The 18,483-nt window shown below is 43.5% G+C and overlaps 3 protein-coding genes across 3 annotated transcripts; 1 reads left to right on the forward strand and 2 right to left on the reverse strand.

The window, feature by feature from the left end:
* Positions 1-8,047: 8,047 nt before the first annotated feature.
* LOC136545401 (uncharacterized) lies at positions 8,048-8,756 on the reverse strand. The gene has a single exon (XM_066537421.1). The coding sequence runs from the start codon at positions 8,703-8,705 to the stop codon at positions 8,280-8,282; it is 426 nt and encodes a 141-aa protein (XP_066393518.1). The 5' UTR covers positions 8,706-8,756; the 3' UTR covers positions 8,048-8,279.
* A 3,316-nt stretch (positions 8,757-12,072) lies between these two features.
* Positions 12,073-12,651, reverse strand: LOC136545402 (uncharacterized). Its single transcript, XM_066537422.1, has one exon. The coding sequence runs from the start codon at positions 12,649-12,651 to the stop codon at positions 12,220-12,222; it is 432 nt and encodes a 143-aa protein (XP_066393519.1). The 3' UTR covers positions 12,073-12,219.
* Positions 12,652-15,455: 2,804 nt separating this feature from the next.
* Positions 15,456-17,100, forward strand: LOC136545403 (pentatricopeptide repeat-containing protein At1g31790-like). The gene has a single exon (XM_066537423.1). It carries the CDS (start codon positions 15,498-15,500, stop codon positions 16,818-16,820), a length of 1,323 nt encoding a protein of 440 aa, XP_066393520.1. The 5' UTR covers positions 15,456-15,497; the 3' UTR covers positions 16,821-17,100.
* The last annotated feature ends 1,383 nt before the right edge of the window (positions 17,101-18,483 follow it).

Consider the following 18,483-nt stretch of genomic DNA (forward strand, 5'->3'; position numbering starts at 1 on the left):
AACTTCGGATTTGTCATGAAGGAAGAATACCCATGTATACCTTGAATAGTCATCAACAATCACAAGACAATAGAGATTCCCTCCCAAACTCTTGTATGTTGTTGGTCCAAATAAATCCATGTGTAGGAGTTCTAGCACTCTTGTGGTTGACATGAAAGCTTTTGTTGGATGGGTATTTGCAACTTACTTGCCGGCTTGACATGCACTACAAAGCTTGTCCTTCTCAAACTTCACATCCTTCAACCCTCTCACCAAATCATTCTTCATTAGCTTCTTGAGTGAACTCATACCAACATGAGTAAGTCTTCTATGCCATAGCCACCCAAGTGTTGTTTTGGTGAATAGACAAGTCTTCAAATTTGCATCTTCAGAGGTGAAGTCCACTAGATATAAGTTGTTGTATCTAAATCCATTGAATATCACTTGATTATCATCTACCTTGGATACAACAACCTCCTTCTCGGTGAACAAGCATTGGAAGCCAAGATCACACAATTGTCCAACAGATAGCAAGTTGAAACTCAATGAAGCAACATATAGCACATTGGAGATGGAATGATCATTTGATATTGCCACTTTGCCCAATCCTTTAACCTTGCCCTTTGAGTTATCTCCAAATGTTATTTTCTCTTGTCCATCTACCTCTTCATCTAGTGAGGTGAACATATGAGGATCACCAGTCATATGTTGAGTGTAACCACTATCAATAACCCAATGACTTCCACCGGTCTTGTAGTTCACCTACACACAAGAGATTCAAGCTTTAGGAACCCAAACTTGTTGAGGGCCCTTCACCTTCTCAACAAGTGACTTAGCCACCCAAATCTTCTTAGGCCTATTCTTGTTAGGGGGTCCTAAGAATATGACTTTCATCTTTCCACTAGAATCCTTTCTAAGCATGTAGTGAGCATTGAAGGCAAAGGGTCTAGTATGCTTGGGCAAGGGTTGTGGCGGTGGAGTTTGGCACTCATGAGCAAAGTGGCCTTCTTGTCCACACTCAAAATATCTCTTTGGCTTCGGCTTTGGCTTTGATTGTTGTTGTTGAACTTGAGCCTTCTTCTTCTCTACACTTGCCACATATCCAATGCCACTTCTATCCATCTTCATGACGGTGTTCATGAGTAGCTCACTTTGGAGGTGCTTGCCTCTAGCAAACTTGCTCAACCCAATCTTTAGATGCTCTTTCTCCAACTTGAGCTTCTTATTTTCTTCCTTTAGAGCATCATCTTTCTTCTCTTCCTTGAGCTTCTTGTTCTCTTCCTTGAGCTTCTTATTCTCAAGGATCAACTCTTTGTCATGATCAAGAGTTTCTAGCATAATGGTGTTGTGGCTTTTCATCTCTTCAAGATTTTTCATGAGCTTTTCATTTGTATTCTTGAGCTTGACATATTTATCATAGTCATTGCACTCAACCACTTTCTTGCCTTTGCCACTAGATCCTTGCTCAATGCTCTCATCAATCAAATCATCACATGATGTAGCTATATCAATCTTAACAACATGGTTAGTAGCATCATGTGGCTCACTAGGTAAGAATTCTTGAGCAATGACAAGAGTATCATAATTGATCTTTAGGGTTGTATGTTCATCTTTTAGCTTGTTGTGGCTAGTGATGAGCTCATTGTGCACCCACTCAAGTTTATCATGTTTATCTTTAAGTTCTTTCTTAGAAGATTTGAGCTCCTTGAGTTTGGATGATATAGCATCATTTGTCTCTTTAAGCTCAACGTTAGCCTTTTCCAATGTATCACATTTTGCTAAGAGTGAGTCATTTTTAGCATCAAGCTTTTCATTTTTAGCTCTACTCTTTCTAATGATCTTAGTGTATTGTCTTAGTATTTTGACAAGATCATCATATGAAGGTGAATCATCATCATCGCTATCGCTATCATCATCACTAGCTTGCTCATAATCACTACTATCATCATTATTAGTTACCTTGCGTTCACCCTTGGCCATAAGGCATAGGTGTGTAGAGGATGATGGCGATGGTGGCGGTGAAGATGAAAGATCAATAGCAATGGCGGCCACCTTCTCATCTTCACTATCATCATCGGATGATCCACTAGATGAATCAATGTCCGTGAACCAATCACCGATGATGTAGGCCTTTCCACTCTTCTTCTTCTTGTGGAAGTCCCTCTTTTTGCCATCTCTCTTCTTGTATGGCTTGTTCTTCTTCTTCTCATCTTCATCTTCGTTACTTGAGTCATCTTTCTTGCCCTTGTTCTTGTTCTTGAACTTGTTCTTCTTGGGCTTGGTGCATTGATGTGCTAGATGACCAAGTTCTCCACAATTGAAGCAATCCATTTTGGAGATTGGCTTTCTTCTAGAGCTTGTGAAGAACTTCTTCTTCTTGCCGTCGAACTTGATGCCACTCTTGTTTAGCTTCTTTAGCATTTTGGTGGCTTTCTTCACCATGAGAGCAAGATCTTCATCTTCTTCATTACTTGAGCTCTCATACTCAAGTCTTGCTTTGCCCTTATCTTGGCTAGCTTTGAATGCTAAGTCCTTCTCTTTCTTCTTGGTAGAGGATGAGCCATCTTGTGGCGTGATGTGCATGTACATCTCATGAGCATTGATCTTTCCCAAGATTTGTGTTGGTGTAGCGGTGGAAAGATCACCTTGGTGTAGCACGGTCATAATATGCCCATATTTGTCAATGGGGAGGACACTCAAGATCTTTCTCACAACGTTGGATGGTGACATTTGAGTAAGTCCAAGCCCATTGACTTTCTCTACAAGAACATTCAAACGTAAATACAGCTCATTAGCACATTCTTTGGGAAGCATCTCAAATGAATTTAGCTTTTTAATCACAAGATGATAGCGTTCCTCACGCTCACTCTTGGTTCCCTCATGGAGCGCACAAACGTCCGACCATAGTGCATGGGCGTCTTTGTGGTTCCTTACGCGGTTGAACACATCTTTGCAAAGGCCTCTAAAGATGGTGTTTCGAGCCTTTGCATTCCACTTTTCATAATTAATCTCATCGCCTTGTAAGTTAGTAGCATCCCGAGGTTTTGGGAAGCCTTGTGAGGCGGCTCTAAGTATACCAACGTCTAGAGCTTCTAAGTACGCCTCCATGCGAATTTTCCAATAAGGAAAGTCATCTCCCTCAAAGATAGGAGGAGGTCCATCCCTGTGAGACATCTTGCTCTAAGCGATTAAGCTTAAAAATGTGAGCACGAGGCTCTGATACCAATTGAAAGGATCAAGATGCCCAAGAGGGGGGTGAATTAGGCTAATTCTAAATTTTCTTGCAATAATTAAATCCTATGGTTAGCCCAATTAATCCCTTGTGCCTAGAAAAGTGTTTCTATCAATCTAACGCACAAAGGACTTGCAACCTATGTTCCAAACTTACTCTAGCATGGCAATTCTATGAACGTAAAAACAAGTATTGAATTGCTTAAAGTAAATGCTCAAAGTAAATGCTCAAAGTAAATAGGGAGAGAGGAACGCAGCGATGTTTTGCCGAGGTATCGGAGAGTCGCCACTCCCCACTAGTCCTCGTTGGAGCACCCGCGCAAGGGTGTAGCTCCTCCTTGATCCACGCAAGGATCAAGTGCTCTCTACGGGTTGATTCTTCGACACTCCGTCGTGGCGAATCACCCAAAACCGCTCACAACTTGAGTTGGGTCACCCACAAGCTCTGCCGGGTGATCACCAAGCTCCCAATCACCACCAAGCCGTCTAGGTGATGGCGATCACCAAGAGTAACAAGCACGAACTCTCACTTGATCAAGCGAAGCCTAATGAGAACGGTGGATGCACACTTTGCTACTCTTGATTCACTAATGAGGCTACTCTCTTGGATTCTCGAATCTCAATCACCTCACTAGGACCTTGCTCTTCTTGGCACTCACAAACGTGTTTCTCAGCTGTTGGAATGAGCAAAAGTAACTCCACACATGAGTGGAGCTTCTATTTATAAGGCAGCCTAAAAAACGAACCGTTATGTGCCTCTACGGGGTGATCGGACGCTCCGGTCATGTTGACCGGACGCTCCGGTCAGTTCAACCCGCACACCAGTGTTTAAGTGTTGACCAGACACTGGCAGGGTCCGATCACCACTGACCGGACGCGTCCGGTCGCATTAAACCCTCACTGGATGCTTACTGTACTCGACCGAACGCTGGATCCTCAGGGTCCGGTCAGTATTGACCGGACGTGTCCAGTCACAGATTCACTCTTCTGGAACCTTACTGGAGTCGATCGGACGCTGCCTCTCAATGTCCGGTCACTTGACCACTCAGCGTCTAGTCGCACCAAACGCAATCTCCTTGGTCAAATGAACTGACCGGACCCTGCGGCCAGCGTCCGGTCGCACCGAAGCCAGCGTCCAGTCAGCATTTGACCTTCCATTCACTTCCAACTCTCAATCATATGTGAATGAAGTTTGCTCCAAAGGATCATAGGGCTGTTGTGGAGCTACCTAGTGCTAGTTTTAACAAGTGTGCACCACACCTAACTCACTAGACTCATCTAGGTCAAGCTACTCGTCCATACCCCCCTTAATACTACGGCCAAAGGAAAAACAATGTCCTAAACTACTCTAAGTGTCTCTCCAACTCCAATCGACACTTAGAACTAGTCATCCTTAACCTTGTCGTCCATCCTTTGAAAATTGAAGCGATTTCCATCGTAGGAGCATGACCACTTCGATTGCCCAATTGATCTCCATTACCATGACCTAACTTAATTGCCTCTGCAAAACACACGTTAGTCATAGTAATCTTGTATTGTCATTAATCACCGAAACCCAACAAAGGGCCTAGATGCTTTCACTCACCATGGAGGTGAGAGGACTGAATTCAACCTGTATGGTTTGGGTTATTTCCCTTTCGCACTTAACTGTAATGGGGCACGTTTGTTTTAGACATAGCAAGCGGACACAAGTAAAGCTGCATTCCGGTGGCTAGGCTAGGCAAAGCAAAATCAAGAGAACAATGTCGTGGTTGCTCTACCTCCATCCAGAAAGGCAATGCCCAATAAGAGAGCATTAGAAATTGTTGATGCAAGGCTAAGTCTTGGATTAGTTTCACTAGAGGACAAGGATGTAAGAAGAGTACCACAGAGCACTGGATTCTGATATTTTTGTGACTGATCCATGTGCAAACATGCTTTTATACTCGAAAAGTGTTGATCAACTAATGATTGATGCAATTATGAGGTCAATTGCAATCTCCAAAAGTGTTTATCTTTCTAATCTTTAGTTTCTTTGCCAAAAGATCTTTACACTTATTTTAGTTTTATAATTTATTTTTTCTAGATGCCACCGTAGCGTTAGCACTGGCAAATCCCTGGACCTATTTTGCTACCTATTCAGACTGTCAGTGGTGTTTGAGTTGTCACTTTGTTTAGACTGAATACTGATGTCTGATCATTGGCATTTCCTCCAATTTTGCTTGGTGCAGTTAGCGTGCCGATGGAGGAGAACTGGCCACCATTCTTCCCCATCATCGACCGTGACATTGCCAATGAGATACCGGCCAATGTGCAGAAGTTGCAGTATCTTGTATTTTTGCAAGCTAGCTTGGTATGTTGGCATGGACCATTCTGTTGCATCTGTGATTTAGTAGTAGCAAGTCATTTTCTTATCTACGAGTCTACTAGATATGGTGTATGTAAAAGGTGACTACCAGTGATTGGTCATTTTCTTATCTACGAGTCTACTAGATATGGTGCAGCACACTATACTTGCTTTTTCAGAATACATAAATTGCCTATTTAGGAAGACATTGTTGCCTAGCGAATGAAACTTAAATTGCCTAAGAAAATGCAGCTGGTGTTAGGTTTTATGGAGATGTCAATAATCAGCATTTAGAGCTGAATAATTAGCGATTAGACATTCTTTTGGGCATGGTGTAAGTACTCGTGCCTCAGCGTAATTATTTATCACGTTACAATCACCATCTCACAGCTCACAATTGGAGGTAGAGATGAACTTGAGCACAGAATACAGCACGAGTGCTGGTGCAGCAAATTAAACTGCTTTCCATTGCTAAACAAGTTGTAACCACATCTAGTGCACCTGCTACTACTATAGCCACTACTAGCTACAGTTGGGCAGTATCGGGATGAGATCGGCTACTACTTATTGCCATACTGCTGCCATGCTGTTACTGTAGACAGAGAAGGCAGCAAAGGTGGAGTGTGCATCAAGCTAGATGAAAGTATAGACGAGCAATACAGTACCACCGAAAAATGTACATGTAAATTTAATATCATTAGTCAGGCAAGTTAATAGTAATCTGGTGGCAATTTTATTTGTGTCCAATACAAAAAAAAATGTGCCTACAATATCTACTCTTTTTACTGTCAAGCGTTACTCTGTGCTCTAAGTGACTTTAACCGTGCGCAGGTGACTAGGGGAAGCCTGAGATTCTATTTTCTCGAGTTGGGAAGTGCAGATTGGGAGTGGGGGTGCTAACTAATGCAGGTGACATATTGTTGTTCACAGATCATTCTTTTTTCCTTTTTTCTACTGTTATGATGATCCTTTTCTGTACAAAAACTAGTTATTGATATCATCACCCTGCCTCTGTTTGATATGTATTTTTGCAAATAAACCGGGGGTTGGGAGTTGGGGGTGGGGCTGTGGGTTGCAAATGAACACAGAGACTATACTTGCTTTTTCAGAATACAAAAATTGCCTAATTAGGAAGACACTGTTGTCTACTGAATGACACTTAAATTGCCTAGAAAAATTGAATCCACTACAGCATTACTAGCAGCAACCTGCTCATCACCAATAGAAGCTCCAGGAACATAAGCATCTTTTTCTATCTCCTACCAGCAAGAATTTTTTGACACATGTTATCTTTTTTTAACATGCAAGAATGCAGGCCATGTACAGAGAAGCAAAATGTGGGCCAGTATAGAGAAGATGTGCAAATGTGTGGGACTAGATGTGTAGTATTGTGCTTTTTGAAAAACTGCAGATATAAATGTATTCTTTTCTGAGATGTGTTCTTTTTTCTGAAAACATTGCCTTTTTGTGAACATATATATGTAGTACCTAAATGCATACGTCTGGGCCTTTCATTGCTTTCTTTTGTGAACGTATAGATGTGCAAATGTGTGGTCGGTATCTGGTCCTGCCCACATCCCACCAAAAAATAAACGCTAATTAGTATACTTGCCGAAAAAGGAATAGAATAATTACACTTTTACAAAAAAAAAAAGGAAAGACCTGGCGATAAACCTAGCCGCTTCCCACTCACTGCTTTGCGCAGAGAGAACTATTTTTAAAGGAAGAAATAATATCAATCAGTCGAGTTGAGATATAGGCCCTGTTTAACATGGCTCAGCTTCACCAGTAAAGTTGCTTTTTGGAAAACAGATTCATGAGCAACTTTCTAGATAAATCTAAGCTGTTTTGGAAAAACTGTTTGGCAAAACAGCTTCATGCATGGATGAGGGAGAGAAATGAGTGAGAGAGTTAGGATAAGCTACTTTTTTTAATTTCATTCCAACTCATGTCTTTATGAGAATAGGAGAAAAACAACTTCATTTATGAAATTATTTTGGAAATGAGTGTTTGGCAAAAAACAAACAGAAGCCGTCGTGAGCTATGCCAAACAGGCCCATACTCTACTTCGTAGGCCATGTAGGACAGTACAGCTAGGTTGATGTCTGTCTATGCCAGGTGGGACCAGCGAAAGGAGAAATTACTAGCCCAGCCCTGTGGGCAATGGGATGAATGGCTTCACCCAAGAATTACAAATTGGATATAGCTACTTAATTACTTGGAAGCTATCTAAATTAAGTACCGCCGCTGCCGCTGTCGGCCGGGTGCGCACTCTGGCATTATTTCACGAGAAAATTTTCTATTTAGCCCTAAAAATAATGCTCATTTCCTATTTGATATCGAAACTGAAAATCTTTCCTATATGTCCTCAACTCGAGTTTTTCTTTCCTATATAGCTAGAATGGTGGCATAGACTAGTACATATACGAAGCGACTGAGTCAAACAACTTGCACAATATGAAATTAAAATAGATTCAATGAAATCACACTGCCACAAAAACAGACCAAGAATGAAACTGGTGCAGATGCACATATATAAACAAAAAAGATAGTTACAGCTTTCTCATAAAGTGAAATTCGTTTTGCCAAAACACTACAAGGTACAAACTCAAAAAAAAAAAGGAAATTGCACAAACATACTTCCTGTTCTTCACGAACAATAGTTGCTAACACGAAAGAAATTAAAGACATACTATATGATACGATCATGCACATGGCATTATTTCTCCCCACATTGGTTAGGTTACTCCCCTAGTGCGAAAGCAGTGGCGTTGAAGCTGTCGGAGAGGCCGGTGCCGGTCTTAAAGGTGACGTTCTCCGGCGACGCCTCCGGAACATACACCTCCACCACACTTAGCCACAGCATCAGCTCCTTGGTCTTGACGCCGGTGATCTTCCGCAGCTTCCCCTTCTCGGCGAAGGCCGTCACCTCGGGCGACACGGTCTGCTTGATCTTCTTGAACGTGTGCTCCACCTTCTTCTTCCGCTGCACCAGCCACATGAACCCTGTGGCACGGTTGTACCCGAATTCCTGGAGGTCCTCCATTGGAAGGAGGCCCTTGGGGAGGCCGAGCTCCTCCAGCAGCTCCACGGACTTCTTCCTGCACATGGCGTCGTCTCCGCTGACGACCTCTGCGCCGGAGCGGTGGCTCTCGATTTGGGACGCCATTGGAGCTAGCTTTGCAAGCAAATGGTGGTTCTAATATGAGAATGTGTTGTAAGCAGGTGAATTGAGCTTGCTGTGATGAACTGATGAAACATGAGGCGATGGAGGAAGCTTTATATAGAGCTCTCAAGGCCCGTTGTTAAGTGTTAATAGTCTGAGGACTGACCAGAATTCAGAGGCAACTCGTGACCCTCGCAGGCAGGCTAGCCATATCTGACTTTTGTGACCAGCAAGCATATTCTGACGCACAGATTCACTGACCTAGTCAAGAGATGACCAGGCAACCAGCTAGAAACACAAAGTCTCATCAGTTAGCACATCACGGTAGTACCAAAACAGTTAGCACACCACGGCCACATTCAACAATCCAAAAACTGGGCAGCCGCAGCTGACCGACACGCCTTGGATCTTATTTATGAATCTGAAACCAAGTACGAACAAAATTGCTGGATTTTCAGTGATGTGTCATATGGATATATAACTTGCAAGCTTCAGTTGGCATGTTAATTACGTCAGCCAATTTTTATACTGCATCATTCATTGCCCCCTTCCTCCCAAATCCAAAAATATAAGCCATGATTTGACTTGGTGCTGTTTTAAGGCCACACTTTGACTGCTCTCTCCATCCCAATCCCAAAATATAAAATACGATTTGATTTGTGCAATCTTTGAATGCACAATTTGATCGTTAATTTCTTGTATTATATAGCATTAGTGGCAATAAAATCTTGATTATTAAAAAACATTTCTAAATACAAATCCAATGCCACTATTTTTGTGGTACAATTTTTTATGCTGATAAACTAAATGTTGGTGAAAGAATTATGAAGTTTGAATATTAGAATACATGTGCGCCTTATATTTTTACACGAGGATCAGAAGTATATTCTCTTATATTTGTGGCAACAAAAGTTTGATTATAATAATATCCCATGTTGAAGGGCATATATAACTTCTGTCCAGATTCAATGGCTTGAAAGGCTGTATATATTGTCGTGAACTTGTAAGATCAAATTAGCCTAGCAATTTTGGGCAAAACCAGTGTATAAGAATTGTCGTTGAACAATTTCCTCAAAAGCATTGGTGCATATAACACAGTTTTAACTTTGCATAACAAAAAGCCAAAAGAAAACCTTGTTCTTAAGATGGCAGTAGCCACTGGCGGAGCCCCCCTTTGCTTGCATGTTTTACTACTGCATATAGTGCTATTCTCATTATATTGCTTTGTGAAAAATTGTTCTGTAAAACTGTGAAGCACATGAAAAATAGAAAGCCTAAACTGCAGCCTGCAGAGAAGAAACAAAAAAAAGATAGAAGAGCCTAGTAGCACTCCATCATATTGCTGCTACCAATTATGATTGTCATTGAAAAAAGTTAGCCCCTGCTTGTTTTCTCTCCACGCTGCGCCACTGGCAGTAGCATTTCCAAAGCCACTTGAAAGCTTGATGGATATCTCTATAACCTTCCTCTAATTTGTATTCTCTACTAGAGACTAGAACTATTTAGAGAATACAGTTCCTATCATCTTAAGAAAGAACACAACTATTTAGAAAAATTGCAAGAGACTGGAACTTTCATAAGATTGTATTAAAAGAGAGCGATGGAAAGGAGAATGGAACAATTGAGTTGTTGCTTTCATAACAGTGATGCTCTTATTTCTGGCAAAATGATTGTATTTCTATGAACGAAAGTGTTGGGATCTTTTTTTAGTAGTGCCTTACAAAATTTCCGTTGTTATAATAGTTGTTCTAGATTTTTTTACCCCTGGCAAAAAAAAAATCATTGTTGAAAAACGTATGCAAGTTCTTCATTACAAATCAATAGATATAGCTACTTAATTACTTGGAAGCTATCAACTTAGTACTGACGGGTGTGCACTCTGGCATTATTTCAGGCATTGACTTGTACTAATATATACGATAGGTGAATTCTCCGCGCGTTGCTACGGAAATTTAGAGGAACAACTTTAGTTAACACCGAATGAGCGAAGCTAAACTGAAGCATTTGTTGATTAATTAAGGCCTAACATAGCCATGGGATAATCTGAACCAAATCTTGAAAAATAATTGTCACCTCTTCACTGAACACCCTCCTTTTTTTGTCCTGCTAGAAGCGTCGATGTGTGTGTGTAAGAGAACAGGATATATATGCACTTATGCAGGAATTAAATGCATTGCAGATATTACTTTTGGTTAACTTAGAGAAGGACATAAGAAAATAATCTGAAGGACCCATACCATTGTTGTAGCATTGCAATCAAAGATCCTCATAATCCATAACTGCCAAATGTATCAATATAGATACATACTGGACGTTGCTTATGTAAACAAAATGTGGATACAGCAGGGTTAATTAGGAGCCTAAGGGTCAACAAATCAAAATGAAATAGAGCAAACAGTAAGCTAGTGACTGCAGACTGCCAACCAAGAGCCCTATGCAGCTGTGATCCCTGCAATTCTGCATGCTGACCCCAAGCTCCAAGCACGGGCAACAGAACAGCAATCAAAGGTCTCTGCATGGCTGATTATATGAGGTCAATTATCAACACCACAAAACAACTGGAGGCTACCACATGAGTAGTATGAAGAATATGGGAATGCGCGTGGGAATGAAGGGTCTCCTCAGAGACCTTGGTTACACCAGCCAACATGGAGCGTGTCATGAGAATCGAGAGGTTGCCTTCTGTTGCTGCGAGAAGGTTGAGAGTTGAGGTACCTTTACTTCAGATCCATGGGGGAGAATATATATAGTATTAGCCTTCAGAGGTATTTACATTGGTGTTTAGTGGAAGAGTTAGAGAAGCCAAATGAACCTTCGCCCGTTTGTGTCCATGATGACTACTGAAACCACTTGCATGAAGTAATAAAAGCAAGTTAGTGGAGAATAGCGTACATCAGATGTCCATGACAAACTACGGACATGATCAAAATTGTGCTTAAGATCGGACTGTCTTAATTTTAGAGGTGACGTGGCTTAACGTGGTTGCAGAGAAATCAAAGTTAATGATCTTTAGTGGGTTGAGCTTGTTCGGCTGGCTGGTTTCCCGGCTTGTTCGGCTTTTTTTTCCAGCGGGAGCAGTGTTTTTCTCTCACAACATTCCAGCATGAACAGTGTTTTCCAGCATGAACAGTGAATAATCCATACCGGCCGAACACTCCCGGTATATAAGTTATGTAGACTCCTAGCATAGACTAGTACATGGGAAGCGACCGAGTCTGACAACTTGCACATTAAATTATGAAAATAAATCCAATGAAATCACAATGCCATAAAAACAGAGCAAGAATGCCACTGGTGCATGTGCACTTATACAAACATAAAAGATAGCTATTAAAGCTTTCTTCTAAAGAGAAATTCATTTTGCCAAAACATTACAAGGTACAAACTCAAAAAATAATAAAGGAAATTGCACAAACATACTCCTGTTCTTCACGAACGGTAGTTGCTAACACGAAAGAAAGACATACTATATGATACGATCATGCACTTGGCACTATTTCAACCCACATTGGTCAGGTTACTCCCCGAGTGCGAAAGCAGCGGCGTTGAAGCTGTCGGAGAGGCCAGTGCCGGTCTTAAAGGTGACGTTCTCCGGCGACGCCTCTGGAACATACACCTCGACCACACTTAGCCACAGCATCAGCTCCTTGGTCTTGACGCCGGTGATCTTCCGCAGCTTCCCCTTCTCGGCGAAGGCCGTCACCTCGGGCGCGTATGACACGGTCTGCTTGATCTTCTTGAACGTGTGCTCCACCTTCTTCTTCCGCTGCACCAGCCACATGAACCCTGTGGCACGGTTGTACCCGAACTCCTGGAGGTCCTCCATTGGAAGGAGGCCCTTGGGGAGGCCGAGCTCCTCCAGCAGCTCCACGGACTTCTTCCTGCACATGGTGTCGTCTCCGCTGACGACCTCTGCGCCGGAGCGGTGGCTCTCGATTTGGGACGCCATTGGAGCTAGCTTTGCAAGCAAATGGTGGTTCTAATATGAGAATGTGTTGTAAGCAGGTGAATTGAGCTTGTTGTGATGAACTGATGAAACATGAGGCGATGGAGGAAGCTTTATATAGAGCTCTCAAGGCCCGTTGTTAAGTGTTAATAGTCTGAGGACTGACCAGAATTCAGAGGCAACTAGTGACCCTCGCAGGCAGGCTTGCCATATCTGACTTTTGATACCAGCAGGCAGCAAGCATACTCTGACGCACAGATTCACTGACCTAGTCAAGAGATGACCAGCAGGCAATAAGCTACTAACACAAAGTCTCATCAGTTGGCACACCACGACCACATTCAACAATCCAAAAACTGGGCAGCCGCAGCTGACTGACACGCCTTGGGTCTTATGAATCTGAAACCAAGTACGAACAAAATTGCAGGATTTTCAGTGATGTGTCATATGGATATATAACTTGTAAGCTTCAGTTTGCATGTTACGTCAGCCAATTTTTATACTTCATCATTCATTACCCCCTTCCCCCCCAAATCCCAAAATATAAGCCATGATTTGACAAGGTACTATTTTACAACCTTTGACGGCTCCCTCAATCCCAAAATATAAGCCATGATTTGACTTGGTACTGTTTTAAGACCGCACTTTGACTGCTCCCTCAATCCCAAAATATAAATACGATTTGACTTGTGCAATCTTTAAGAGCACAATTTGATCATTAATTTCTTATATTATATATCATTAATTGCAATAAAAGCTTGATTATTAAAAAGCATTTCTAAATACAAATTCAATGCAACTTTTTTGTGGTACATTTTTTCATGCTGATAAACTACTCCCCCGTCCCTAAATAACTGTCATTCTCGCTTTCCGAGAAATAACTTTCACTAATTTTATATAAAAAATTAATATTTATGGTACATAATTAATATCATTAGATATATTGTTAAATCTATTTTCATAATAAATTTATTTAGAGATATAAATATTGCACATATTTTCTACAAATCCAGTCAAACTTACGGCACGGAAACCCAAAACGACAGTTATTTCAGGATGGAGGGAGTAAATGTTGGTGCAAGAATTATGAAGTTTGAATATTAGAATACATGTGTGCCTCATATTTTTGCACGAGGATCAGAAATATTCTCTTATATTTGTGGCAACAAAAGTTTGATCATTATAATATTCCATGTTGAAGGGAATATATATAACTTCTGCCCAGATTCAATGGCTTGAATAGGCTATATATTGTGGTGAACTTGTAAGTTCAAATTAGCATAGCAATTTTGGGCAAACCCAAGCCACTGTATAAGAATTGTCGTTGAACAATTTCCTCAAAAGCATTGGTGCATAGAACACAGTTTTAACTTTGTATATTCATCATTTTACTCTTATCATATTTAGTCTATCCTTCAACAAAAAGCGAAAATAAAACCTTGTGTTTAAGATGGCAATAGCATTTCCAAGGCCACTTGAAAGCCTGATGGATTTCTCTATAACCTTCCTTTTATTTGTATTCTCTACTAAAAACTAGAACTATTTACAAAACACAGTTCATATCATCTCTTAAGAAAGAAACAACTATTTAGAAAAATTGTAAGAGACTGAGGCCCTGTTCGCTTGAACTTATCAGCCGTACCGTTTCAACGAAATAACAATATTTTTCTCTCACAACAAATCAGCATCAGCATCAACCGTTTTTCCAACCAGACGAACAGGGCCTGAGATTTGTTTTACCCATGGCAAATTTTCATGGTTGAAAAATGTATGCAAGTTCTTCATTAAAAAGTAGCATCATTTGAACCTTTAAAGTCAAGTCTACCAAGACCACCTTCTTCCTTTTAGATAATAGGACCACCCATTTTGATCAATAATGGGATTGCATTATTCCACTTTCATAGACTCAATAATGTTCTTGAGGAAACATCAATCTTATCATTAAAATTCTATGTTACATACTAAGTAAAATAAAACATTATTCATTATTGGTGTTGGAAAATCAAGAACTAAGTTTTATTCCTTTGCTCCGTCACCTCCACCCCCCCCCCCCCCCCCCCCCCCCCCAGCTTGGTGACTTTTCTGAACGAAGTCAGAGAATCTGGATTGCAGTTGATGCTGCCTCTTTCACTGATTCTACATGTCATCTTGTCAATAGTTAGGCAGGTGTCTGATCCCCACACCACCATTGACTCCTACTCCACAGGTGTTCAGGTGGCGATGAGGAGGGACATGTGCACATGCCACAGTGAGTTGAAATTGAAATGTGATTTCTAGTTACAATGCACATAAACTAGAAATGGTTTGGTCAATGATTGTTTTGCCACTCTACAAATTTCTTTGGTAACCAAACACGATGTGTGTATTGCTGTGTTTAGTTATCAGTTGAGTCGTCATTTGATGCTTGGTGGATTGGTATGTTATAGAAACACAAACACCCTTCGAATTCCTACACTACTGCGGTATTTTTGGATGCAAGGTGGGTCGGAATATGGATATGAGGTAGGCTATGATTTGGTTAAGAAGATTTCAGTAGCATCCCCTTGCTTTTTTTTTTAGGGTAAGTACCATCCCCTTGCTTGGATGCAACTTTGCCCTTTGGGTTTGGGATTGAATCAAGAAAATGGAAAAGACGGAGGAAAAAAACAGTTTAAACTTTGGGCTGGCTTGGGCATGTTTTTCTATATTGGGCCCAAAGTAATATCCAGCCCAGAAATCAGCAGGCCGAACTAAAAATATTCACGCCAATTTTTTTTCTAATTCTATTCTAATCAAAATATTCACTCCTCCCTCGAACAACCCGAACCTTCGCTCCAGTGCTTCAGGTTCAGGTTCAGCCAACCTCGCACATGGCGCGCTGCTCCGTCGCGAAACCGTTCTGCGCCACCACCGCGACTCCTCGCCTCTCTCGTCGCGGCCGGCATCTCTCCGCGAACGCCACCACCCCGGCCATGTCCACCAGTAAATCTGGGTTGCCGGCCCTAAGCAAACCGGCCAAACCACCGCCGCCACCTCTCCTCTCGCGTCCGAAGCTCCCCGTCCCCACCAACACCGCCACTGACACCACCAGCGGCAAGGATTGCCCCAAGAAACCACCGCCGGAAGCTACTCACTCGCATCCGTCCTCGTCGGCCGCCGGCGACGTGCTCCGCCTGATGGACGCGCTGGGCATCCCGCCCGACGAGGACATCTACATATCCCTCCTCAGGGAGTGCGCCGACGCGGCGGAGGTGGCCTCCGTGCACGCGCACATAACCGCGCGGTGCGCCGCCGACGGACTCCCGTCGCCGGTCGCCAACCGGGTGCTGCTCTCATACGCCGCGTGTGGGGATATCGAAGCTGCACGCCGGGTGTTCGACCGAATGCCCACGAGGAACGGCATGGCGTGGGCGACCATGATGTCCGCCTACTCGGATGGTTGCTTCCATCGTAAAGCAATGCGTCTGTTCGCCCACATGTGCCACAGAACGCTGGTCCTGGATGGCGATTGCTGTTCCCATGTCATCGTGGCCGTGCTGCGGTCGTGTACTCGTGTGGGCGAACTACGTCTCGGCGAGCAGGTACACGCTCTCGTCATCAAGAAAGGCAGGGTCCGCGGTGACATTGGTAGCTCGCTAGTGCAGCTGTACTGCGAGAGTGGTGGTATTCACAGAAGCGCGCGGCGAGTTCTCGTGACGATGATGCAGCACCATTGTCAGGAACCAATCCCTGAGGCGGCCTGGACGAGCCTGATCACAAGCTGCCACCGAGACGGCCAGCTGAACGAGGCCATCGACGTCTTCAGGGACATGGCGTCCTCCTGCGTTCCAAGGAGCAGCTTCTCCCTGTCGAGCATCCTCGCCGTGTTCGCGGAGTCACAGAACCAAGGGTGCTGCGGGCAGCAGGTGCACGCCGACACCATCAAGCGTGGTGTGGACACGAACCAGTTCGTTGGCTCTGGGCTGGTACACATGTACGCCAAGCAAGGGCAGCTGGCAGATGCCGCCAGGGCGTTCGAGGCAATCGGTGGCAAGCCTGACACCGCGTGCTGGAGCGCCCTTGCCATGGCGTATGCTCGCGGCGGACGGTACAGAGAGGCCACCAGAGTCATGTATCAGATGAAAGCTGCCGGGGTGATTCCTTCTGAAGAGATGGCCGATGCGGTCAGGTTGGCCTGTTTCAGAAGATCGTGAACTACTACTCTACTAGTTACTAGTACCATTGACATTGGGTGAATTTGATTGTACAATTGTGTTAATCAGACGCCAGCGCACTGCGCACCTGCTGTGTCTGATTCCAAATGTAGTTGACGTCGTCTCCTTTTTTTTTTGCCGAATCCAACAACCGCACTCGAGTCGGGTAGTATTTGTCTGTAACAATGCTGTGGTTACACTGTACAGTATTGTCTGTAGGAAAAAAAAAATAGCTGCGCGCCACAAAACCCTGAACGGATGCCAGTTGTAAACTGTTTGAGTTACTATAACTAAGGCCATTTTGTTTTAGCTCACAGTTTGTTATTACAATATTCAAGCTTAAATAAAGACAGCAATTTGTCTCCCCAAATGCTATCTCACGATATGCAAGCTAAAACGCTCAAAAGGAGGCGAGAGGGTCGTGTCCCCAATCACCTTAACTGCCCAGACAATCCGACTAATAGTAACAGAAACGCTGTGGTGTGGGCGTCCGTCGGATGCCACCTTCCCGGGCCTGCTAGCTACCTGCCGAACAGGCCTGTCTACTCACCCTCACCTACGTCTCCCCTGTCTCTCTCAAAAAAATCTCCCCACTTCATCTCGCGCGCCATCGTGGCTTCAGCGCGCCGTGAGGCCGTCCGTCCGTCCCACTCCTCCTCGCCGCCGTGGCCATCCCCTGCCACGCCCCATCCTGCGCAGCGCTGCCCCACTCCGCCTCGCCGCCACGGCCATCCCCCGCTGCCCGCGCGCCCCCATCCTGCGCTGTGCCACGCAGCGTCCTCGGACGCACCCCACCCTAGCGACACCAGGAGAAGGTCGCCGTCGGCCGAAGACACCATGACAGGGAGCCGCGCCACCACCGACCCTAGCTTCCTGCCACGGCAGGTCGTGGCGCCAGTGATGCCGTGCTCAGGTATTTCAGATGTATGTTTTAAGCGTTTTATCTGGATATTGCATGTGTTGCAATGGCTATATACGAATGTTGCAAGTGTATGTTTCTCATCTGGATGTTTTAAAAATAGATATGGATGTTGCATTTATATGTATGTTGCAAGTGTATTCCAAATGTTTCAGGTGTTTTCACGCGCATGTTGCAAGTATTTTATCTGGATGTTGCATATGTTTTGAAATGACTTTCAAGCGTTTTTTAGGTGTTTAAGTGTTTCAGACGTATGTTGTAAGTGTTTTAGCTGTTACGGATGTATGTTACAAAAGTAGATCTGGTATTGCACATGTTGCAATGAGACACACTTGCCGCAGCTGTTGGGGTGCCGCTGAGCGGGCACAGACGGTCCCATGTGCATGCGAGTGGGAAGCAGAGGGGGCGCAAGCGGTTCCCGCGCGTGGTCTAGCAGTGCAGACGACATCCATGTGGCGCGGGCACGCGCAGCAGCATGTGTATGCGCGAGCGTCCGTCTAGACATCCGGGTTGCGTGTCCCAGCCCGTGTCCCTAATAGTAATCAGTTAGGTATAATTTTTGGGTGCATATTTTAAGGTACCGTATACCTTTTATTTAGGAAGTGTCATAAACCAGTCATTTTGTAATGTTGATTAGAATATGATTTAGGGCCTTCGTAGATGAAGTATACCATTGCAGCAGCAGGGAAATTTAATCGTCATACGATTAACCATTTGAACTCATGAGGACATATCTCCTGTAAA

This window comes from Miscanthus floridulus, chromosome 3 (assembly GCF_019320115.1).
Source record: "Miscanthus floridulus cultivar M001 chromosome 3, ASM1932011v1, whole genome shotgun sequence".
Lineage (NCBI taxonomy): Eukaryota > Viridiplantae > Streptophyta > Magnoliopsida > Poales > Poaceae > Miscanthus > Miscanthus floridulus.

Bases quoted from the DNA above. Each gene is read 5' to 3' on its own strand.
- LOC136545401 (XM_066537421.1), bottom strand. From the start codon at position 8,705: ATGGCGTCCCAAATCGAGAGCCACCGCTCCGGCGCAGAGGTCGTCAGC.
- LOC136545402 (XM_066537422.1), bottom strand. From the start codon at position 12,651: ATGGCGTCCCAAATCGAGAGCCACCGCTCCGGCGCAGAGGTCGTCAGC.
- LOC136545403 (XM_066537423.1), top strand. From the start codon at position 15,498: ATGGCGCGCTGCTCCGTCGCGAAACCGTTCTGCGCCACCACCGCGACT.